This window comes from Mobula birostris, chromosome 5, assembly GCF_030028105.1.
Source record: "Mobula birostris isolate sMobBir1 chromosome 5, sMobBir1.hap1, whole genome shotgun sequence".
Taxonomy (NCBI): Eukaryota; Metazoa; Chordata; class Chondrichthyes; order Myliobatiformes; family Myliobatidae; genus Mobula; species Mobula birostris.
The window spans coordinates 3,356,906-3,383,497 of record NC_092374.1 but is presented as its reverse complement, the minus strand read 5'-3'; the positions used below and the strand labels follow the sequence as shown (position 1 = coordinate 3,383,497).

Here is a 26,592-nt window from a genome sequence, read left to right as displayed (position 1 = left end):
GTGGGTTTGGGGAGTTAGTGGGCTGAGGGGGGATTTCGGTGGGTTTGGGGAGTCAGAGGGCTGAGGGGGAATTTCGGTGGGTTTGGGCAGTCACTGGGCTGAGGAGGGATTTCGGTGGGTTTGGGGAGTCAGTGGGCTGAGGGGGGATTTCGGTGGGTTTGGGGAGTCAGTGGGCTGAGGGAGGGATTTTGGTGGGTTTGAGGAGTCACTGGGCTGAGGGAAGGATTTCAGTGGGTTTGGGGAGTCAGTGGGCTGAGGAAGGGATTTTGGTTGGTTTGGGGAGTCAGTGGGCTGAGGGGGATTTCGGTGGGTTTGGGGAGTCAGTGAGCTGAGGGGGGGATTTCGGTGGGTTTGGGGAGTCAGTGGGCTGAGGGGGGATTTCAGTGGGTTTGACGAGTCAGTGGGCTGAGGGGGGATTTTGGTGGGTTTGACGAGTCAGTGGGCTGGGGGGGATTTCAGTGGGTTTGGGGAGTCAGTGGGCTGAGGGAGGGATTTTGGTGGGTTTGAGGAGTCACTGGGCTGAGGGAAGGATTTCAGTGGGTTTGGGGTGTCAGTGGGCTGAGGGGGGATTTTGGTGGGTTTGACGAGTCAGTGGGCTGGGGGGGATTTCAGTGGGTTTGGGGAGTCAGTGGGCTGAGGGAGGGATTTTGGTGGGTTTGCGGAGTCAGTGGGCTGAGGGAGGGATTTTGGTTGGTTTGGGGAGTCAGTAGGCTGAGGGATGATTTCGGTGGGTTTGGGGAGTCAGTGGGCTGAGGGGGGGATTTCGGTGGGTTTGGGGAGTCGGTGGGCTGAGGGGGGATTTCAGTGGGTTTGACGAGTCAGTGGGCTGAGGGGGGATTTTGGTGGGTTTGATGAGTCAGTGGGCTGGGGGGGATTTCAGTGGGTTTGGGGAGTCAGTGGGCTGAGGGAGGGATTTTGGTGGGTTTCTGGAGTCAATGGGCTGAGGGAGGGATTTTGGTGGGTTTGGGGAGTCAGTGGGCTGAGGGAAGGATTTCGGTGGGTTTGGAGAGTCAGTGGGCGGTGGGAGGGATTCAGTGGATTTGGGGAGTCAGTGGCAGAGGAGAGTGTCGGTGGTCTGTTGGTGGGTTTCTCTCCCTGAGGGTGACGATGCCATGGTTTGGTGAACCTCACCTGTTCTCCCACAATAGTACCAGTAGGCCCACGAGGAACAGCAGCAGCAGGAGCAACATGGAGAGAGTTACCTTCACACCTGCAGACAGACAGGACAGTGGGTATTATCTTGAGGGTAACATCCCAATCCCCCTCACTCAGTCCCTGCCTGTAGTACATTGTTCCCTGGCTCGTTCCCCCTCACTCAGTCCCTGCCTGTAGTACATTGTTCCCTGGCTCGTTCCCCCTCACTCAGTCCCTGCCTGTAGTAACGTGGTGCCCTGGCTCGTTCCCCCTCACTCAGTCCCTGCCTGTAGTACGTTGTGCTCTGGCTCGTTCTGCCCCAGCACTAGGGAGATGTGGAGATGAACACAATGGGACTTGGCATTCAGAGAGAGGAATGGGCTCTGGAATGGGTCTTGGTGCTGACATCGAGCAACCCACCCTCCCCGCCCAGCACAAGCATCGTTGGGTTGTGTAGAGGAGATGGGGAGTCAGTACTGTAGGGATTGGTGGAATATCTCCTGGGATAGGATTCAGGATTCAAGATTGATTAATGTCATTTCCAGTACACAAGTGTTACTCCGGATCTGATGCAGCACAAAAAAAACACAAGAAGATGAAGAACGCAATAATAACAATAAATAAATATCAGTAAGTAAGATAACTTATATACCGTACACAGACTGATTGTATGTCCAAAAGGTGCTGCTACACTTTACATAAGGTGACTGGCAGGAAGTAATAAAGTAGTGGGGGAGGTGTTAGTCAGCCGTACTGCTTGGGAAAAGAAACTGTTTTTGAGTCTGGTGGTCCTGGTGTAGATGCTACGTAGCCTCCTCCCTGATGTGAGTGGGACAAACTGTCCATGAGCAGGGTGGGTGGGCTCCTTCATGATGTTACTGGCCCTTTTCCAACACCTTTCGGTACATATGTCCTTGATGGTGGCTGTGCCGGTGATGCGTTGGACAGTTCTGACTACCCATCGTAGAGCCTTCCTGTCCGCCACAGTGCACTTTCCATACCAAGCAGTGATGCAGCTTGTTAGGATGCTCTCTACTGCATATCTGTAGAAAGATGTGAGAAAAGATCAATGTCCGGCTCTCTCCAGCCTCTGCAGGGAACAGAGGTGTTGATGAGCTTTCCTGACTGTGGAGGGTGTGAGATGCACACACCCCAGGAGTTTGAAATGGCTTGCAGTTTCCACTGCTGTGTCGCCAGTGTAAAGAAGGGTGAGAGTGGTGTGGCTGGTGACGACTGGCCCTGGTGTGTGTGCGATGAGATGTTATTCTGAGTCGGGGGCACGTTAGGTGGCATTGAGGGTATATAACTTCATGGAGACTGTGTGTTCCCTGTGCCCATGGCAAGTGGGCGGGGGTTCCCTGGATAGTTTCTAACAACTGCCGCTGTGTCAGATGAGGGTGTGAACACCCAGCTGCTCTCCCCATTCCTCCCCTGGGTTCAGCCTCACTCCATCCCATGGACTGTGAAGCTATGGCTTGCTGGCTCAGAGACCACTCTGGGCCGGCTGGGAGACATTTCCCCAATGCCCAGGCCTCGCAGATGCACTGCCAAGTGACCGACAAGCGTACAAACCCATACGACTTTGGAGTGTGGGAGGAAACGGGAGTTCCCAGAGGAACTCGCCTCGATCGCAGGGAGAACGTACAAACTCTGTTGAGACAGCGGCAGGAAATGAACTTGAGTTACGGAGCAGTAAACCGCAATTCAAATTGTTACTCTGCCATAACACCCCCTCAACTTCCAGGCAACAGCCCAGAACCTCACCACACCCAGGGCCACTGCTACACACAGTTACTCACCCAGGGCCACTCCAACAACACCAGGCAACGGCCCAGAACCTCACCACACCCAGGGCCACTGCTACACACAGTTACTCACCCAAGGCCACTCCAACAACACCAGGCAACAGCCCAGAACCTCACCACACCCAGGGCCACTGCTACACACAGCTACTCACCCAGGGCCACTCCGACAACACCAGGCAACGGCCCAGAACCTCACCACACCCAGGGCCACTGCTACACACAGTTACTCACCCAAGGCCACTCCAACAACACCAGGCAACAGCCCAGAACCTCACCACACCCAGGGCCACTGCTACACACAGTTACTCACCCAGGGCCACTCCAACAACACCAGGCAACGGCCCAGAACCTCACCACACCCAGGGCCACTGCTACACACAGTTACTCACCCAAGGCCACTCCAACAACACCAGGCAACAGCCCAGAACCTCACCACACCCAGGGCCACTGCTACACACAGTTACTCACCCAGGGCCACTCCAACAACACCAGGCAACGGCCCAGAACCTCACCACACCCAGGGCCACTGCTACACACAGTTACTCACCCAGGGCCACTCCAACAACACCAGGCAACGGCCCAGAACCTCACCACACCCAGGGCCACTGCTACACACAGTTACTCACCCAAGGCCACTCCGACATGTAGTTACTCACTCAGAATCACTCTGACAACACAGTCATTCACCCAGTATCACTCCAACCACAGTTACTCACCTAGGGTCACTCCAACAAAATGACGACTAAACACATTGATGAGGGTAGAGCAGTAGATGTAGTGTATATGGATTTCAGGAAAACATTTGATAAGTTACCCCATGCAAGGCTTATTGAGAAAGTAAGGAGGCATGGGATCCAAGGGGATATTGCTTTGTGGATCCAGACCTGGCTTGCCCACAGAAGACAAAGAGTGGTTGTAGATGGCTCATATTCTTCATGGAGGTCAGTGACCAGTAGTGTGCCTCAGGAATCTGTTCTGGGACCCCTACTCTTTATGATTTTTATAAATGACCTGGATGAGGAAGTGGAGGGATGGGTTAGTAAATTTGCTAATGACACAAAGGTTGGGGGTGTTGTGGATAGTGTGGAGGGCTGTCAGAGGTTACCACGGGATATTGATAGGATGCAAAACTGGGCTGAGCAGTGACAGATGGAGTTCAACGCAAATAAGTGTGAGGTGGTTCATTTTGGTAGGACAAATATGATGGCAGAATATAGCATTAATGGTAAGACTCTTGGCGGTGTGAAGGATCAGAGGGATCTTGGGGTCTGAGTCCATACGACACTCAAAGCTGCTACGTACGTTGACTCTGTGGTTAAGAAGGCAAACAGCATCGGCCTTCATGAATCGTGGGATTGAGTTTAAGAGCCGAGAGGTAATGTTGCAGCTACATGGGACCCTGGTCAGACCCCACTTGGAGTACTGTGCACAGTTCTGGTCGCCTCACTACAGGAAAGATGTGGAAACCATAGAAAGGGTGCAGAGGAGATTTACAAGGATGTTGCCTGGATTGGGGAGCATGCCTTATGAGAATAGGTTGAGTGAGCTCGGCCTTTTCTCCTTGGAGCAATGGACGATGAGAGGTGACCTGATAGAGGTGTATAAGATGATGAGAGGCATTGATCGTGTGGATAGTCAGAGGCTTTTCCCCAGGGCTGAATTGGCTAGCACAAGAGGGCACAGTTTTAAGGTGCTAGGAAGTAGGTACAGAGGAGATGTCAGGGGTAAGTTTTTTATGCAGAGAGTGGTGAGTGTGTGGAATGGGCTGCCGGCGGTGGCGGTAGAGGCAGAAACGATAGGGTCTTTTAAGAGACTCCTGGATGGCTACATGGAGCTTAGAAAAACAGAGGGCTATGGGTAAAGCCTAGGTAGTTCTAAGGTAAGGACATGTTTGGCACAGCTTTGTGGGCCGAAAGGCCTGTATTGTGCTGTAGGTTTTCTATGTTACTCAGCCAGGGTCACTCCAACACACAGTTACTCACCCAGGGTTACTCCGACACGGGGTGTATGGGGTGTCAGGGAGGAGTAGCACCTCTGGTGGGGGAACATGTCGCGTCCTTTTCAAGGCGGTTAGTCCACCTTTGGTCCCCACCTGGCACTCAGCTCTCACCTGTGGCTCCCTGTAGCTGTTTGCATGTGACAGCGGCCACACCCCGGGCAACGGCTTCAACAGCCGGCTAAACCAGGTGAGGGTAGCCGACGGATCTCAAACCTTCCATGAGATAGGGAGTTGTCTATCCCAGCATGTGAAGACAGACTGCGGTGGATTGAGCGGACGAGACCAATGGAAGGTCCAACGGTCAAGAAGGCGGTCTCTGCAAGCGTCATGGAACACGTAGAGCAGGACAAGACACAGAAGACGTCCTGGTCATCCACTGCGCCTAGTCCCATCTCCAGCCGTCTCGACACCGGATCCAGATGGGAATTAGGAAGAGAGAGTGAGGCTGACGCCATGCAACTCTCCCTCACTTAAATCCAAATCAAGCGCTGGTCTCGACACCATCATACTCATAATGATGTCGAGGTCTTCATCGACGAAGATGGACGAACAACTCCAACACTTCCCAGTGCTGCCAACTCCCCCTACCAAACACATTATTGGGCACGGGAGAACACCATCTTGTACTGGCTCCCCTCCTATTGAAGTTGGTGGGCACGGGAGAACTGCACCCAGGTTCCGCTCCTTTTCAGCACTATCCTGACTGGGAATGACCTCCCCATTCCTTCACCATCCCTGTATCCAAACCTGGGGCTGGGGTGTGGACTTTTAGCAAGGACCACGCAGGTCTCCTGCAGCTTCTCCCCACCGGGGTGGATGGGGACGTACCCTGTGGTACAAACACAATGTTAAGCCTGTGGCCATATCTTACCCGTACTGTTCAGCCGGTTGATAGATGGGACGGTAAACGTCACGGGCTTACTCCACTCACTCCACTCTCCCTTGAAGTACTTCTGGTTGGGACAGGATCGGATCTGGACAGTGTATTGGGAGCTGGCCACCAGATTCCTCATCAAGAGCCTCAGAGAGCGCACCGTAACATTCAGGTCCTGCAGGGAGAAACAAAGGGAATGACTTGCGGCCCTACAAGGGAGACTCTTAGGAAGTACGGGCAGAAGGCCACTCAGCCCCTCTAGCCTGACCCACCACCCTGTACGATTGCGGCTGATATGCCCCAGGCATCAACTCCTCGGGACCACCTCAACTTCAGCCTCAATCTCCTGATCTCTCAGACACTGAACGGGACAGCACAGGAACAGGTCATTCGGCTCTGATGCCAAGTCAAACTAATCTCTTCTGCCCGCTCATGATCCAAATCCCTCCATTCCCCAAATGTGCTAAGAGGCTTTTAAATGCCTCTATTGTATCTGCCAGCAGCACCACCCCAGGCAACGCATTCCAAGCACCCATGACTCACTGTGTGTAAAAAACTGCAATACTCATCTCCTTTGAACTTGCTCCCTCTCACTCTACAAACAAGAGAAAATCTGCAGATGCTGGAAATCTAAGCAACATACACAAATCCCCTTTGAAATTACCCTCCCACTTAAATACAGAGATATGTAGATACTTTATTGATCCCAGAGTCACAGAAGCATTACAACAGCACAGATATACAAATATTAGAAGAGAAGTAAGAAAGAATAAAAAATAAGTTATCTCAAACAGTCTAACGGGGGTGGGGGGGTCATTATTTCTCCAACTATAGTTTGACTCATTATAGAGCCTAATGGCCGAGGGTAAAAATGACCTCATTTGCACTCTTTGGAGCAGTGCAGTAGTCTTGGTCTATTACTAAAAGTGCTCCTCTATTCAGGCAATGTGGCATGCAGAGGGTGAGAAACATCGTCCAGGATGGCCATAGAACCATAGAACATTACAGCATAGAAATAGGCCTTTTGACCCTTCTTGGCTGTGCCAAACCATTTTTCTGCCTAGTCCCACTGACCTGCACACGGACCATATCCCTCCATACACCTCTCATCCATGTACCTGTCCAAGTTTTTCTTAAATGTTAAAAGTGAGCCCGCATTTACCACTTCATCTGGCAGCTCATTCCACACTCCCACCACTCTCTGTTTGAAGAAACTACCCCACCCCCATGTTCCCTTTAAACTTTTCCCCCTTCACCCTTAACCCATGTCCTCTGTTTTTTTCTCCCCTTGCCTCAGTGGAAAAAGCCTGCTTGCATTCATTCTATCGATACCCATCATAATTTTATATACCTCTATTAAATCTCCCCTCATTCTTCTATGCTCCAGGGAATAAAGTCCTAATCTATTCAACCTTTCTCTGTAACTGAGTTTCTCAAGTCCCGGCAACATCCTTGTAAACCTTCTCAACACTCCTTCAACCTTATTAATATCCTTCCTGTAATTTGGTGACCAAAACTGAACACAATACTCCAGATTTGGCCTCACCAATGCCTTATACAACCTCACCATAACATTCCAACTCTTATACTCAATACTTTGATTTATAAAGGCCAATGTACCAAAAGCTCTCTTTACGACCCTATCTATCTGTGACGCCACTTTTAGGGAATTTTGTATCTGTATTCCCAGATCCCTCTGTTCTACTGCACTCCTCAGTGCCTTACCATTTACCTTGTATGTTCTACCTTGGTTTGTCCTTCCAACGTGCAATACCTCACACTTGTCTGTATTAAACTCCATCTGCCATTTTTCAGCCCATTTTTCCAGCTGGTCCAAGCTTTGTATTAAACTCCATCTGCCATTTTTCAGCCTATTTTTCCAGCTGGTCTGCAAGCTTTGAATTTTCCATAGGATCCTTTGTTTTACCACATTCTCCAGTGTGTCCAGTTTGACTCTTATAACAGAGTAAGCCTTTCTAATCAGTTTATTGACCCTGTTGGCATCACCCATGTTGATCCCTGAGGCACACCACTGGTCACCAACCTCCATGCAGAATATGACCTGTCTACAACCACTCTTTGTCTTCTGTGGGCAAACCAGTTCTGGATCCACAAAGCAATGTCTCCTTGGATCCCATGCCTTCTTACTTTCTCAACTAGCCTTGCATGGGGCACCTGATCAATCACTGAAGTAAGACTCGCTGGTCTATAATTTCCTGGGCTATCTCTACTCCTTTTCTTGAATAAGGGAACAACATCCACAATACTCCAATTCTCTGGAACCTCTCCCCTCCTCACTGATGATGCAAAGATCATCGCCAGAGGCTCAGCAGTCTCCTCCCTCGCCTCCCACAGTAACCTGGAGTACATCTCATCCCGTCCCAGAGACTTATCCAACTTGATGCTTTCTGAAAGCTCCAGCACATCCTCTTTCTTAATGTCTGTATGCTCAAGCCTTTCAATCCATTGTAAGTCATCCCCACAATCGCCAAGATCTTTTTCCGTCGTGAAATGTACAGAGAAATGTATTATTTGCATCAATGAACAAGCAAACCAAAAGGCATGTGGAGCAGCCTACAAGTGTCTCTCTCCACACTTTCTGCTGCCACGATGTTCAGTAGAAAAACACAGAACACAATGAAACAGAATACAGCAAATAGCAAAATGGCTGACACCAGAGGGCACGGTTTTAAGATGCTTGGAAGTAGGTACAGAGGGGATGTCAGGGGTAAGTTTTTTTTACACAGAGAGTAGCCTCAGGCCTCCAGGCTCTGGCCATTGTCCTTCAATTGACCATGATCAGCTATTAACCATGAGACCAGAATTAGGCCATTTAGCCCATCAAATCTGAAACATAGAAAACCTACAGTACAATACAGGCCATTCAGCCCACAAAGTTGTGCCGAACAGGTCCCTACCTTAGAAATTACTAGGCTTATCTATAGCTCTCTATTTTTCTAAGCTCCATGTACCTATCTGAAAGTCTCTTAAAAGACCCTATCGTATCTGTGCACCACCGTTGCCGGCAGCCCATTCCACGCACTCACCGCTCTCTGAGTAAAAAACTTATCCCTGACATCTCCTCTGTGCCTACTTCCAGCACCTTAACCCTGTGTCCTCTTGTGGCAACCATTTCAGCCCTGGGAAAAAGCCTCTGACTATCCACATGATCAATGCCTCTCATCATCTTATACACCTCTATCAGGTCATCTCTCACCCTCCGTCACTCCAAGGAGAAAAGACCGAGTTCACTCAACCTATTCTCATAAGGTATGCTCCCCAATCCAGGCAACATCCTTGTAAATCTCCTCTGCACCATTTCTATGGTTTCCACATCCTTCCTGTAGTGAGGTGACCAGAGCTGAGCACAGTACTCCAAGCGGGGTCTGGCCAGGGTCCTATATAGCTGCAACACCATTTGCTACAACACAGTCTGCTACACCATTTCATCATGGCTGATCCACTTCCTTCTCAGCCCCATTCTCCTGCCTTCTCCCCGTATCCCTTTATGCCTTGACTAATCAAGAACCTACCAACCTCCGCTTTAAATATACCCAATGACTTTACCTCCACAATCGTCTGTAGAAAAAAATTCACAGATTCACCACTCTCTTGTTGAAGAAATGGATGTCTTTCTATTCGAAGGTCGGGCGTTTTAGTCCTAAGACTCTCCCCCTATAGGAAACATTATCTCCTCGTCCACTCTATCCAGGCCTTTCAACATTCGATAGGTTTCAATGAGGGAAAGATTGAATAGGTTAGGAGAATTCCCTGGAGCATAGGAGAATAAGAGATTTGATAGAGGAATAAAAAAAATAGATGGTGTAAATTCAAGCAGGCTTTTCTCATATAACCATATAGGAGCAGATTTCTTGAAGAATGCAGTGACATTTGCAATTTTCAGATCTTCTGGAACTATGCCAGAATCTAGTGATTCTTGAAAGATCATTACTAATGTCTCCACAATTTCTTCAGCCACCTCTTCCTGAACCCTGGGGTGACTTATCTACCTTCAGACCTTTCAGTTTCCCAAGCACCTTCTCTCTAGTAATGGTAACTTCACACACTTCTGACCCCTGACACTCTCAAATATCCTGCATATTTGCACAGTGAAGGCTGATGTAAAATACTGGCTGCCATTTCCTTGGCTCCCAGTATTACCTATCCAGCATCATTTCAGATGGTCCAAGATCCTCTCTCCCCTCTCTTTTACTCTCTATATATCTGATAAAACTTTTGATATGATCTTTGATATAATTGGCATGCTTACCTTTATATTTATCTTTTTGCTCCTTGTGGCTTTTTCATTGCCTCCTGTTGGTTTTTAAAAGCTTCCCAATCCTCTAATTTGCCAGTAATTTTTGCTCTATTATATGCCCTCTCTTTGGCTTTTACATTGGCTTTGATTTCCCTTCAACTTTTGCCAGTAATTCTCATGCCTCTGTAATTCCCTTTACTCCACTGAGCTACTGATATCTGACTTCAGCTTCTCCCTCTCAAGTTTCAGGGTGAATTTGTTCATATTATGATCACTGGAGGTTCCTTTACCTTAAGCTCCCTAATCAATTCTGCTTCATAACACAACACCCAATCCAGAATAGCTGATCCCCTAGTGGGCTCACCACAAGCTGCTCTGAAAAAAACATCTCATAGGCAATCTCCAAATTCTCCCTCTTTGCACCCAAAATCTACCTGCATATTAAAATCCCCCATGGCTATTGTAATATGGCCCTTTTGGCATGCATTTTCTATCTCCCATTGCAATTTGTAGTCCACATCCTAACTCCCATCGGGATTGTTTTACCCTTGAAGTTCCTCAACTCTACCCACAATGACTCCATATGTTCAGATAATATGTAACTGCTCTCTAAGGATTTGATTTGATTTTTTTTTAACCAACAGAACTATGCCATTCTCTCTGCCAATGTTCCATCTCGTGACCACAGTGCTGTGCAATTTTTTGCCGAATGATAACATGGGAATGCTGAATAGTTGATTGAATAAAATCAGTATAAATAAGCCAGTTCTAAAATCTGCAGACAAATCATCGCAAACTCCACATTGTCAACACCAGCCATATCAGAAACCGGAAAAGGAAATGTGATTGTGTATGATCGTGAAATATACTTAATATGCCAATGAGGTAGAGGGTAACAACCTTCTGTGTACAGTTTAACTGTCGCTGCTTGGCCTTAGCACTGCCATGTGTCGCTGGATTCTGGATTTCTTGACAGAGAGACCACAGTCAGTCCGTGTTGGCAGGAACATCTCTGACTCCATCACACTGAACACTGGATCCCCACAAGGCTGTGTGCTTAGCCCATTGCTGTTTACACTGCTAACACATGACTGTGCAGCCAAATTCAAGGAAACATAGAAAATAGGTGCAGGAGTAGGCCATTCAGCCCTTCGAGCCTGCACCACCATTCAGTATGACCATGGCTGATCATCCAACTCAGAACCCTGTACCTGCCTTCCCTCCATACCCCCTGATCCCTTTAGCCACAAGGGCCATATCTAACTCCCTCTTAAATATAGCCAATGAACTGGCCTCAACTGTTTCCTGTGGCAGAGAATTCCACAGATTCACCACTCTCTGTGTGAAGAAGTTTTTCCTAATCTCGGTCCTAAAAGGCTTCCCCTTTATCCTCAAACTGTGACCCCTCATTCTGGACTTCCCCAACATCGGGAACAATCTTCCTGCATCTAGCCTGTCCAATCCCTTTAGGATTTTATACGTTTCAATCAGATCCCCCCTCAATCTTCTAAATTCCAATGAGTATAAGCCTAGTTCATCCAGTCTTTCATCATATGAAAGTCCTGCCATTCCAGGAATCAATCTGGTGAACCTTCTTTGTACTCCCTCTATGGCAAGGATGTCTTTCCTCAGATTAGGGGACCAAAACTGTACACAATACTCCAGGTGTGGTCTCACCAAGGCCTTGTACAACTGCAGTAGTATCTCCCTGCTCCTGTACTCGAATCCTCTTGCTATGAGTGCCAGCATACCATTCACCTTTTTCACTGCCTGCTGTACCTGCATGCCCACTTTCAATGACTGGTGTATAATGACACCCAGGTCTCGTTGCACCTCCCCTTTTCCTAATCGGCCATCATTCAGATAATAATCTGTTTTCCTGTTTTTGCCACCAAGGTGGATAACTTCACATTTATCCACATTAAATTGCATCTGCCATGAATTTACCCACTCACCTAACCTATCCAAGTCACCCTGCATCCTCTTAGCATCCTCCTCACAGCTAACACTGCCGCCCAGCTTCGTGTCATCTGCAAACTTGGAGATGCTGCATTTAATTCCCTCATCCAAGTCATTAATATATATTGTAAACAACTGGGGTCCCAGCACTGAGCCTTGCGGTACCCCACTAGTCACTGCCTGCCATTCTGAAAAGGTCCTGTTTATTCCCACTCTTTGCTTCCTGCCTGCCAATCAATTCTCCATCCACATCAATACCTTACCCCCAATACTGTGTGCTTTAAGTTTGCACACTAATCTCCTGTGTGGGACCTTGTCAAAAGCCTTTTGAAAGTCCAAATATACCACATCCACTGGTTCTCCCCTATCCACTTTACTAGTTACATCCTCAAAAAATTCTGAGAGATTCGTCAGACATGATTTTCCTTTCACAAATCCATGCTGACTTTGTTCGATGATTTCACTGCTTTCCAAATGTGCTGTTATCACATCTTTGATAACTGACTCTAGCAGTTTCCCCACCACTGATGTTAGTCTAACCGGTCTATAATTCCCTGGTTTCTCTCTCTCTCCCTTTTTAAAAAGTGGGGTTACATTAGCCACCCTCCAATCCTCAGGAACTAGTCCAGAATCTAAAGAGTTTTGAAAAATCATCACTAATGCATCCACTATTTCTTGGGCTACTTCCTTAAGCACTCTGGGATGCAGACCATCTGGCCCTGGGGATTTATTTGCCTTTAATCCCTTCAATTTACCTAACACCACTTCCCTACTAACATGTATTTCCCTCAGTTCCTCCATCTCACTGGACCCTCTGTCCCCTACTATTTCCGGAAGATTATTTATGTCCTCCTTAGTGAAGACAGAACCAAAGTAGTTATTCAATTGGTCTGCCATGTCCTTGCTCCCCATAATCAATTCACCTGTTTCTGTCTGTAGGGGACCTGCATTTGTCTTAACCAATCTTTTTCTTTTCACATATCTATAAAAGCTTTTACAGTCAGTTTTTATGTTCCCTGGCAGTTTTCTGTCATAATCTTTTTTCCCCTTCCTAATTAAGCCCTTTGTCCTCCTCTGCTGAACTCTGAATTTCTCCCAGTCCTCAGGTGAGCCACTTTTTCTGGCTAATTTGTATGCTTCTTCTTTGGAATTGATACTATCCCTAATTTCCTTTGTCAGCCACGGGTGCACTACCTTCCTTGATTTATTCTTTTGCCAAACTGGGATGAACAATTGTTGTAGTTCATCCATGCGATCTTTAAATGCTTGCCATTGCATATCCACCGTCAATCCTTTAAGTGTCATTTGCCAGTCTATCTTAGCTAATTCACGTCTCATACCTTCAAAGTTACCCTTCTTTAAGTTCAGAACCTTTGTTTCTGAATTAACTATGTCACTCTCCAACTTAATGAAGAATTCCACCATATTATGGTCACTCTTACCCAAGGGGCCTCTCATGACAAGATTGCTAATTAACCCTTCCTCATTGTTCAATACCCAGTCTAGAATAGCCTGCTCTCTAGTTGGTTCCTCGACATGTTGGTTCAAAAAACCATCCCGCATACATTCCAAGAAATCCTCTCCCTCAGCACCCTTACCAATTTGGTTCACCCAATCTACATGTAGATTGAAGTCACCCATTATAACTGCTGTTCCTTTATTGCACACATTTCTAATTTCCTGTTTAATACCATCCCCAACCTCATTAGTACTGTTAGGTGGCCTGTACACAACTCCCACCAGCGTTTTCTGCCCCTTAGTGTTACGCAGCTCTACCCATATCGATTCCACATCCTCCCGGCTTATGTCCTTCCCTTCTATTGCATTAATCTCCTCTCTAACCAGCAACGCCACCCCACCTCCTTTTCTTTCATGTCTATCCCTCCTGAATATTGAATATCCCTGAATGTTGAACTTCCATCCTTGGTCACCCTGGAGCCATGTCTCTGTGATCCCAACTATATGATATTCATTAATAACAATCTGCACTTTTAATTCATCCACCTTGTTACAAATGCTCCTTGCATTGACACACAAAACCTTCAGGCGCGCTTTTACAACTCTCTTAGCTCTTATACAATTATGTTGAAAAGTGGCCCTTTTTGATTTTTGCCCTGGATTTGCCGGCCTGCCACTTTTACTTTTCACCTTACTACTTTTTGCTTCTACCCTGATAATTAAATTTGCAGATGATACCACAGTGGTGGGGCTCATCAGCAAAAATGATGAAACTATGTACAGGGAGGAGGTCAAACACCTAGAGAGCTGGTGCAGGAATAACAACTTGGTGCTTAATGTCACCAAAACCAAGGAGATGATCGTCGATTTCAGACGGTCTCAGCCTGAGCACACACCCCTCAGCATCAGCGGCTCCACAGTGACGAGAGCAGAACACATCAAGTTCCTCGGGGTGCAGATCTCAGACAATCTCACCTGGTCCAGGAACACCACTGGGATTGTGAAATGGGCCCAGCAGAGATTGAACTTTCTGAGGAAGCTTAAACAAGCATCACTCCCCACTAACACCTGAACTACATTCTACAAAGGCGTGGTTGAGAGTGTGCTGACCTTTTGCATCACAACCTGGTACTCCAGCTGCAGTGCTGTCGACAAAATAGCCTTGCAGAGGGTGGTTAGGGGAGCAGAAAAGGTTATTGGGGTCTCCCTACCTTCTGTCCAAGACCTCTTTCAGAGTCGATGCCTCCAGAAGACACGGTACATCGTTAAAGACCCCTCACACCCTCTCCATGAACTGTTTGTTCTTCTGCCATCAGGCAAACATTACAGGAGCATCAAAACTAAAACCACAAGGCTACTGAACAGCTTCCACAGGCAGTCAGACTGCTAAATAGCTGCTCCCCCTGACTCAGCTTTGGACACTTTTAACTTGCACTGGACACTTATAACTGATTTTAACTGACATGTGGCTGTTGTGTTTTACTATTTATTGTTATGTTTATTATTTAGTGTTGCGTGTGTTATGTTATGATTGCACTGCTCCTGAGAAACGCTGTCTCATTCTGCCCTGCAGAGCTGATGTATGGTTAGAATGACAATAAAGTTTTTTGAATCTTTGAATCTTAAATTCCTTTGTGTGCTAGTAAATTCCTTGGACGTTAAGCTCCCAACTATAACCTTCTTTCAGCTGACTCAGTGATGCCCACAATATCATAACTACCAATCTGTAACCACGCAAGATCATCTACTTTATTCCATATACTGCGTGCATCCAGATATATCACCTTCAGTTCTGTATTCACCTGCTTTGATTACACAGCAGCTCATTCCACTGACTGCAGTTTTGCCCTGTCCTTCCCGATAGTCTCACTACACTCTGCTTTTGCTTGTCTCCCAACTGCCCCATCCTCAGCCCTAACGCTTGGTTTCCCATAGCCCTGCCAAATCAGTTTAAACCCTCCCAAACAGCTCTAACAAACATGCCCACAAGAACATTGCCCCCCCACCCCCGTCCCGTTTGTACAGGTCTTACCTTCCCTGGAGGAGATCCCAGTGATCCAGAAATCTGAAACCCTGCTCCCGCACCAGTTCCTCAGCCACACATTTATCTGCCACCCCATCCTATTTTTACCCTCATTGGTGGACTTCTGCACTTCCTGTTGACTTTAGGCTTCAATCTTTGATTTCGACCTTGATGGTGGGATCTCCAAGCCTTAAATTTCAGACCATTTCTGGACTCCAGTGGCCAGCACTCCCAACATGAGTGTTGTGCTTACTCTGAACCAATGCTCTTCTAATTCATCCCATTCTCCACCCATCAAACTTGTAGCATAGGTACCCACAGGGGCCAGATCTGCCTGTTTTTTTCCCTGGCTACGTGGAGCAGCCATTGTTCCAGACTATTCTGGCATCACAGCCCAACTCTTTCTCCACCACTGCATTGGTACCATCTCCTGCACCCATGTACGACACGTCAAGACCAACAACTTTGTGACTAACATTCACCATGCCCTCAAATCTCCGACATCTCTCTTCTGTTCCTCGACGTTTGTTGTCTCCATCTCAGAAGACAGCTCATCCACAGCAACTTACAGCAAACCCACCCTGCTCCCTGTCAGAGCATCATCACTTCTCTCAGTTTCCTTGTCCCAACCACATCTGATCTCCAGATCAGTCTTTCCCTCCAAGATATCCTCCTTTTTCAGGAAACATGGGTTCTTCCTCACTCTCATAGTTGATGGATCCTACAAACTCCTCCTTTTCATTCAATTCTGCTCTGATCCCAGCCCTCTACAGACAGGGATCCTTCACCCAGCCAAGTTCTGCAGCCAGGACCTCATCAATACTTCCAGCAGATACACTGCCAAGTACACCATCCGTCTCCTCCCCTTCCACAGGGACTTCCTCTGTGTAACTTCCTGGTCGTTTATTAGCTCCCTCCTATAGCTATTCAGAGTGCACACCACTCTTGTAACATGTGAGTTACTGTCACCTGCCTGTCAGCTTGAACCAGCCTGGCCACTCACCTCGGACCTCACTCATTAACAAGGCGTTTATGCCCACTGAACTTCCGCTCACCGGATGGTCTGGTTTTACACACCATTTTTCGTAAACTCTGGAGGTTGTTTGTGAAAATCCCAGGGGATCAGCAGTTTCTGAGACACTCAAACCATCATCTGGCACTAACAATCATTCCACAGTCAAAGTCACTTAGATCTCACTTCTTCCCTGTTCTGATGTTTGATCTGAACAACTGCTGACCCACGTGACCATGTCTGCTTGCTTTTATGCATTGTTGCTGATTAGATATTTGAATGATCATGTGTCCTGGCGAATCTAATGACGTGGCCTCTGAGTCAGCCCTCTTCCCAGCACTTTCCCCTAACTACAGAGGTGTAATCCCTTCTCCTATACCTTCTCCCTCACCTCCAACAGGACACAAACAGCCCTTCCAGGTGAGGCAGCAACTCACCCACACCTCTCCCTACCACATTCAGTGCTCCCGAGATTTCCTCCCCTACAGTGGTGAACCCCAGGGCAGACTTTACCCTGTCCACCACGACCATCTCCAGGTCCCAGTTGTACATCTCCTCAACTTCCTACTCGGCATAGCATTGCTATTGTCATCCTTCACCATGGCTGCAGAGGCCTGACACAAACAGGAAGCACTCACATATGATTGGCTGTCCATACATACACCGACACACCCTTAGGTACCCATGCACACCCCTACACAAACTGCCTTACAAACCCCTACACACCCCTACACATCCCTACACACCCCTACACATCCCTACACACCCCTACACAAACTGCCTTACACACCCCTACACACCCCTACACATCCCTACACACCCCTACACATCCCTACACACCCCTACACATCCCTACACACCCCTACACAAACTGCCTTACAAACCCCTACACACCACTACACAACCCTACACACCCCTACACATCCCTACACACCCCTACACAAACTGCCTTACAAACCCCTACACACCCCTACACATCCCTACACATCCCTACACACCCCTACACACCCCTACACATCCCTACACACCCCTACACAAACTGCCTTACAAACCCCTACACACCACTACACAACCCTACACACCCCTACACATCCCTACACACCACTACACAACCCTACACACCCCTACACATCCCTACACACCCCTACACAACCCTACACACCCCTACACATCCCTACACACCCCTACACAACCCTACACATCCCTACACAACCCTACACACCCCTACACATCCCTACACACCACTACACAACCCTACACACCACTACACATCCCTACACACCCCTACACAAACTGCCTTACAAACCCCTACACACCACTACACAACCCTACACACCCCTACACATCCCTACACACCCCTACACATCCCTACACACCCCTACACATCCCTACACACCACTACACAACCCTACACACCCCTACACAACCCTACACACCCCTACACATCCCTACACACCCCTACACAACCCTACACACCACTACACAACCCTACACATCCCTACACAACCCTACACACCCCTACACATCCCTACACACCACTACACAACCCTACACACCACTACACATCCCTACACACCCCTACACAAACTGCCTTACAAACCCCTACACACCACTACACAACCCTACACACCCCTACACATCCCTACACACCCCTACACAAACTGCCTTACAAACCCCTACACACCACTACACAACCCTACACACCCCTACACATCCCTACACACCCCTACACAAACTGCCTTACAAACCCCTACACACCCCTACACAACCCTACACACCCCTACACATCCCTACACACCCCTACACAAACTGCCTTACAAACCCCTACACACCCCTACACATCCCTACACACCACTACACATCCCTACACACCCCTACACAAACTGCCTTACAAACCCCTACACACCCCTACACAACCCTACACACCCCTACACATCCCTACACACCCCTACACAAACTGCCTTACACACCCCTACACACCCCTACACATCCCTACACACCCCTACACAAACTGCCTTACAAACCCCTACACACCCCTACACATCCCTACACACCCCTACACATCCCTACACACCACTACACATCCCTACACACCCCTACACATCCCTACACACCCCTACACATCCCTACACACCACTACACAACCCTACACACCCCTACACAACCCTACACAACCCTACACACCCCTACACAAACTGCCTTACAAACCCCTACACACCACTACACACCCCTACACACCCCTACACATCCCTACACACCACTACACAACCCTACACACCCCTACACATCCCTACACACCCCTACACAACCCTACACACCCCTACACATCCCTACACACCCCTACACAAACTGCCTTACAAACCCCTACACACCACTACACAACCCTACACACCCCTACACATCCCTACACACCCCTACACAACCCTACACACCCCTACACATCCCTACACACCCCTACACAAACTGCCTTACAAACCCCTACACACCACTACACAACCCTACACACCCCTACACATCCCTACACACCCCTACACAACCCTACACACCACTACACAAACTGCCTTACAAACCCCTACACACCCCTACACATCCCTACACACCCCTACACATCCCTACACACCCCTACACAAACTGCCTTACAAACCCCTACACACCCCTACACATCCCTACACACCCCTACACATCCCTACACACCCCTACACAAACTGCCTTACAAACCCCTACACACCCCTACACATCCCTACACAAACTGCCTTACAAACCCCTACACACCACTACACAACCCTACACACCCCTACACATCCCTACACACCCCTACACACCCCTACACATCCCTACACACCCCTACACAAACTGCCTTACAAACCCCTACACACCCCTACACATCCCTACACACCCCTACACAACCCTACACACCCCTACACATCCCTACACACCCCTACACAAACTGCCTTACAAACCCCTACACACCACTACACAACCCTACACACCCCTACACATCCCTACACACCACTACACAAACTGCCTTACAAACCCCTACACACCCCTACACATCCCTACACACCCCTACACATCCCTACACACCCCTACACAAACTGCCTTACAAACCCCTACACACCACTACACAACCCTACACACCCCTACACATCCCTACACACCCCTACACACCCCTACACAAACTGCCTTACAAACCCCTACACACCACTACACAACCCTACACACCCCTACACATCCCTACACACCACTACACAAACTGCCTTACAAACCCCTACACACCCCTACACACCCCTACACATCCCTACACATCCCTACACAAACTGCCTTACAAACCCCTACACACCACTACACAACCCTACAAACCCCTACACATCCCTACACACCACTACACACCCCTACACATCCCTACACACCCCTACACAAACTGCCTTACAAACCCCTACACACCACTACACAACCCTACACACCCCTACACATCCCTACACACCACTACAAATGCCTACACAACCCTACAAACCCATGCACACCACTACACAAACTGCCCTACGAACCCTACACACACTGACACACCTCTACGCAAATGGGAAACTCTCACGTGCTTTTGGCCTGGGTGTCTGAAAACTGCCCACCCACTGCTCTTTCCACTCACCCATCATTGCCACCTTGCCCGTACATCCGATCACGCTCCTGCCTCTAACTCTACACCGACATAGACTGAGGGAAAACTTACAGCAGGATCCTCAGCACCCAAGAAATGTCCTCACCTCTTCACTACCAGTATAGGAAGCTGAAGAGCCACACTCAATAGCTGACGGACAGCTTCTCCTCTGCCATCAGTTTTCTGAATGGTCCATGAACCCATGACACACTGCCTCTAATTTACTCCCTTTTTGTGCTACTTATTTTTAATGTATTCTTGTTGTAATAATGGTAGTTACTGCCTTGCACCGGACTGCTGAAACAAAGCAACAAATTTCCCAACATGTGTCGGTGATGATAATCTGATTCTGAAACAGTGATCTACACTTTCTCCTTCAGACTCTGCCCCTCCTATTGAAGCCGCAGCCCTGGATTCTGGCAGTGGCCGTCACCTCACCCTCGTCCTCAGCAGACAGCCCAGTGAATCTCCAACACCCTCTCCCTGCATTGACACATCTCACCCTTGGGAGACAACCCAGTGAATCTCCAACACCCTCTCCCCGCATTGCCACACCCTGTCCTACACACCCCAACACACCCCTGCATGCACTGCCCTACACACCCCTACACACTTCTATACATCCCTACAGAGTTCTACACACCCCTACACCAACTGCCCTATATATGCCTACACATCTCTACGCACCCTAAACACCCCTGCACACCCCAACACCCCTACACACCCTACACCCCTACGCATCCTGTAGGGAGGGGTGGCCCTGGGATGAGGGATGGGTAGGGATGGAGTGAGCCTGGGTTGAGGGATGGGTAGGGAGGGAGCGGCCCTGGGTTGAGGGATGGACAGGGAGGGAGTGGCCCTGGGTTGAGGCATGGACAGGGAGGGAGTGGCCTTTGGATGAGGGATGGGTAGAGATGGAGTGAGCCTGGGATGAGGGATGGGTAGGGAGGGAGTGAGCCTGGGATGAGGGATAAACAGGGAAGGAGTGGCCCTGAGTTGAGGGATGGGTGGGGAGGAGGTGAGCCTGGGTTGAGGGATGGGTAGGGATGGAGTGAGGCTGGGATGATGGATGGGTAGGGAGGGAGTGAGCCTGGGATGAGGGATAAACAGGGAAGGAGTGGTCCTGGGTTGAGGGATGGGTAGGGATGGAGTGAGCCTGGGTTGAGGGATGGGTAGGGAGGGAGTGAGCCTGGGATGAGGGATGGGTAAGGTGCCAGTACATGTACCTGCCGATCCAACTCTGTGCTCCAGTACACCAGCTGGTGTAAGAGACTGTTGAAGAGCTGAGTAAAGCGAACCCTCGGAACATCCCACCTGACCTCCATCTCCTCAGCTTCCCTCAGGGCAGTGACGCTCAGGTTAAAGGGAGCGTCCGGCTTCACTGTAAAAGAAAGCTCTCCTCAGTCCAGCATGGGCAAAGGATCAGTGAGGGGAGAATTCAGAGCGGTGACAGAGCAGTGGGAGGGGAAGGGACTGGGGTAGTGGAGGGAAGGGGACTGAAATAGTGGAGGTGAGGGGACTGGGGTAGTGGAGGTGAGGGGACTGGGGCAGTGGGAGGTGAGGGGACTGGGTAGTGGAGGTGAGGGGACTGGGATAGTGGGAGTGGAAGGGACTGGGGTAGTGGGAGGGGACAGGGCTAGTGGTGGGGACTGGGGTAGTGGAGGTGAGGGGACTGGGGTAGTGGAGGTGAGGGGACTGGGATAGTGGGAGTGGAAGGGACTGGGGTAGTGGGAGGGGACAGGGCTAGTGGAGGGGACTGGAGTAGTGGAGGTGAGGGGACTGGGGTAGTGGAGGGGAGGGGACTGGGATAGTGGGAGGGGAGGAGACTGGGGTAGTGGAGGGGAGGGGACTGGGATAGTGGGAGGGGAGGGACTGGGGTAGTGGAGGGGAGGGGACTGGATAGTGGGAGGGGAGGGGACTGGGGTAGTGGAGGTGAGGGGACTGGGGTAGTGAGAGGTGAGGCGACTGAGGTAGTGGAGGTGAGGGGACTGGGGTAGTGGGAGAGGAGGGGACTGGGGTAGTGGAGGTGAGGGGACTGGGACAGTGGGAGGTGAGGGGACTGGGGTAGTGGGAGAGGAGGGGACTGGGGTAGTGGAGGTGAGGGGACTGGGGTAGTGGGAGAGGAGGGGACTGGGGTACTGGAGGTGAGGGGACTGGGACAGTGGGAGGTGAGGGGACTGGGGTAGTGGGAGAGGAGGGGACTGGGGTAGTGGGAGAGGAGGGGACTGGGGTAGTGGAGGTGAAGGGACTGGGGCAGTGGGAGGGGAGGGGACTGGGGCAGTGGGAGGGGAGGGGACTGGGGTAGTGGGAGGGGAGGGCACTGAGTGGAGGTGGACAAGGAGGAGTGGTACGGCTGCCCCAGGACAAGGAGAGTGTGACAGAGGTGCCACACACTGTGTGTCCACCGCACCTCCCACTCGCCCCGGTGAATGACAACACAGAAGTCAGCGTGACCTCTCCAGGATAGGATGCTCTCAAGCCATCAGGGGGAATGTAGGCTGAGACCAGAGGAATGGAAGGAGGGGTGGGACGTCCAAGTGAGGGTGAGGGATGAATGGGGTTTAGGGGGAGGCAGTGAGAGGGAGGAGGAGGGTAATAGGGAGGGAGAGAAGGTGCTGAGAGGAGAGAAACGGGGGAGTGGAGGAGTGGGGAGAGGGAGAGGACGGAGGGGTTGAGCAGTGTTGGGGTGATGAGGGTCTGGACTAAGGCATCAGGGAGTGGGTTTTGGGCAGTGTTTGAGATCAGGGGTTCATTGGGAGTGAATAGATTTCTTTATTGTGACAGGGTCAACGTTAAGGGTTGTGGGATCAGATTGGGGTTAGAGTTTGGTTAGGGGAGATTGGTCCGCTTGGGTCCTGTCCCAGTGGTGTGCTCCCTCCCTCACCACATCCCCACTTTACCCCAGACTCACCCATGTGTGTGATCCTCTGTTTGAGGTGACAGGGTCCATGGGAGTGGGAGCCGGGCCGGAGAGCATGGATGCAGCAGGTGTCGATCAGGGAGAAGCGTTTGATGGGGACTCTGCAGCTGAGAGCCGGGCCCAGGATCAGGCATCTCTCCGTTATGTTCTTCTCACTGTGAGAGAGAGACACGGTCAGCCTCAGCCTGGACACAGACCCCGACCCCCCCAATCACCCTGACATCACTGTCACCCCTGACCCTGTCACCCCTGAACCCATCACCCCCAACCCTGTCATCCTGACATCACTGTCACCCCTGAACCCATCACCCCCGAACCCATCACCCCCGACCCAGTCATCCTGACTTCACTGTCACCCCCGACCCAGTCATTCTGAAATCACTGTCACCCTTAAGCCCATAACCCTGACACCATCACCTCCAATCCTATCATCCTGACATCACTGTCACCCTTAAACCCATCGCCCCAACCCTGTCATCCTGACATCACTGTCACCCTTAAACCCATCACCCCAGACACCATCACCTCCAACCCTGTCATCCTGACATCACTGTCACCCCTAAACCCATCACCCCAACCCTGTCATCCTGACATCACTGTCACCCTTAAACCCATCACCCCAGACACCATCACCTCCAACCCTGTCATCCTGACATCACTGTCACCCCTAAACCCATCACCCCAGACACCATCACCTCCAACCCTGTCATCCTGACATCACCATCACTCCTGGCCCTGTCACCCCTGGACCCATCACCATCAACTCTGTCATCCTGACATCACCGTCACCCCGACTCTGTCACCCCTGAACCCATCACCACCAACTCTGTCATCCTGACATCACCGTCACCCCTGAACCTATCACCCCGACCCTATCACCATCAACCCTGTCATCCTGATATCACCATCACCCCTGACCCCATTAACCACAATCCCATTACCCAAACCTGTCACCCCTGACCCCATTAACCACAATCCCATGACCCGAACCCGTCACCCCTGACCCCATTAACCACAATCCCATTACCCGAACCTGTCACCCCATTACCCCATTAACCACAATCCCATTACCCGAACCTGTCACCCCTGACCCCTGAACAACAGGAATTCTGCAGATGCTGGAAATTCAAGCAACACACATCAAAGTTGCTGGTGAACGCAGCAGGCCAGGCAGCATCTCTAGGAAGAGGTGCAGTCGACGTTTCAGGCCGAGACCCTTCGTCAGGACTAGAGGGTCATTACCCCTGACCCTGTCATCTGAAGTTTACACATCGCCAAAAGCTGACGATGATCAAGATATTCAATGCTGTCATCACCAAACAAGAAATGGTCCATGCTATTGCATTTCAAGTCATAGTCAGGGACTTCAGTCAGGCTTGCTTGAAGAGATCTCTGCCGAATTATCAATAGCATGTAACCAGCAGCACCGGGGTCCCAACACACTAGATCACTGCCATGCTATACCTGTAATTAGGAATGCCTAATTTTCATGCCCAGACTGCGTTCTGGCAAATCTGCTCACTTGGCCGTCCTTCTCTTATCTGCATACGGGCAGAGGCAAAAGAGCAGAGCTGCAGAGATGAGCACAACAAAGAGGCGGTCTTGGGAGGCAGCTACGGGGCTGCTCCGAGTCGGTGGACTGGGACGTGTTCAAGGCCTCATCAGAGGATCTGAATGAATTCACCATGGTTATCACAGATTTTATTAAAACTGTTATAGATGAGTGTGCCTCCACAAAATCCTCCAGCGTCTTCCCCAACCAGAAGTCTTGGATGAACCATGAGATCAGCAATCTGCTGAGGGCCAGGCATTCAGGTCTGGTGACCATGTAAGATACAAGAGGTCCAGGTATGATCTCCAGAAAGCCATCTCACGCGTGAAATGCCAATTACAGACCAAACTTGAATCACTGGGGAATGCTTGACAGTTGTTGTAGTGGCTTCCCTGCTACCACCTCCTACAAGGTGAAAGCAAGCCACACACAGTATGGGACAACAGGGCTTTGCTTCCACATGAGCTCAATGTCTGTATGCTTGTTATTACTGCTAAAACATGGAGGAACCATCACAATCTCCCACATCCCCTGATGATCCTGTGACTTCAGTCTCTGAGGCTGACGTGCGAGCGAGCAGCGTTCAGGAGGGTGAACCCACGGAAAGCATCCGGCCCAGACAGGGTGCCTGGCTTAGCCCTAAAGACCTGTGCTGGAGTGTTCACTGAGTCCTCTAACCTCTCACTTTGGCAGGCTGAGGCACCCACCTGCTTCAAGCAGGCGTCGATTATACCTGTGCCTGAGAAGAACGTGCTAAGCTGCCTCAATGACTGTCGTCCAGTAGCACCTACATCCACAGTGATGAAGAGTTGCTGGTGAAACCCACCAATTCCTGCCTGAGAAGTGACTTGGATCTGTTCAATTTGCCTACCAGAACACAGGTCCAGGTCCATGGAAGATGACATCTTATTGGCTCTTCACAGAACCCTGGAAGATCTGGACAGCAAAGATGCATATAGCAGGATGCTCTTTATCAATAAGCTTCGAGACCCTGGCCTCAAAGCCTCCTTGTGCAAATGGATCCTCGATTTCCTCACTTGTAGATCCCAGTCAGTTTGGATTGACAACAACATCTCCCTCAGCACAGGAGCACCACAGGGCTGTGTGTTTAGCCCCTGCTCTACTGACTTTACTGTGACTGTGTGGCTAAGCACAGCTCCAACACCAGATACAAGTTTGCTGATGACACCACTGCTGTGGACCCTATCAAAGGTGGCGCTGAATCAGCATTCGGGGGGAGATTGAAAACTTGTCTGAGTGGTGTCACAACAGCAACCGCTCACTCAATGTCCGCGAGACCAAGAGGTCTACAGGAGGAGGGAACTGGAGGGGAAGGGGAGGGTTAGAGAGGTTTCAGGGATGGGAAGGGCTTCAGAGGCTATCAGGGTTGAGGGAGAGGGGAGGGGAGGATTTCAGAGGATATCAGGGTTGGGAGAGGCAGGGTTTGAGAGGGTATCAGGGGTGGGTGAGGGAGGGTTTGAGAGGGTATTGGGGTGGGAGTGGGAGGGTTTGAGAGGGTATCGGGGTGGGAGTGGGAAGGTTTGAGAGGGTATCGGGGTGGGAGTGGGAGGGTTTGAGAGGGTATCGGAGTTGGGAGAGGGAGGGTTTGAGAGGGTATCGGGGTGGGAGTGGGAAGGTTTGAGAGGGTATCGGGGTGGGAGTGGGAGGGTTTGAGAGGGTATCGGAGTTGGGAGAGGGAGGGTTTGAGAGGGTATCGGGGTGGGTGAGGGAGGGTTTGAGAGGGTATTGGGGTGGGAGTGGGAGGGTTTGAGAGGGTATCGGGGTGGGAGTGGGAAGGTTTGAGAGGGTATCGGGGTGGGAGTGGGAGGGTTTGAGAGGGTATCGGAGTTGGGAGAGGGAGGGTTTGAGAGGGTATCGGGGTGGGAGTGGGAAGGTTTGAGAGGGTATCGGGGTGGGAGTGGGAGGGTTTGAGAGGGTATCGG

The 26,592-nt window shown here is 50.1% G+C and overlaps 1 protein-coding gene across 1 annotated transcript in view; it reads right to left on the bottom strand.

Annotated features, from left to right (window-relative positions):
- il7r (interleukin 7 receptor) overlaps positions 1 to 26,592 on the bottom strand; it is a 47,686-nt gene that overhangs the window by 7,826 nt on the left and 13,268 nt on the right. Inside the window, exons 3-6 of the mRNA XM_072257498.1 lie at positions 23,089 to 23,252; positions 21,404 to 21,558; positions 5,810 to 5,987; positions 1,132 to 1,210 (exon numbers count right to left, since the gene is read on the bottom strand). Of these exons, the coding sequence (XP_072113599.1) occupies positions 1,132 to 1,210; positions 5,810 to 5,987; positions 21,404 to 21,558; positions 23,089 to 23,252 (576 nt within the window). The remainder of the gene's footprint in view (positions 1 to 1,131; positions 1,211 to 5,809; positions 5,988 to 21,403; positions 21,559 to 23,088; positions 23,253 to 26,592) is intronic.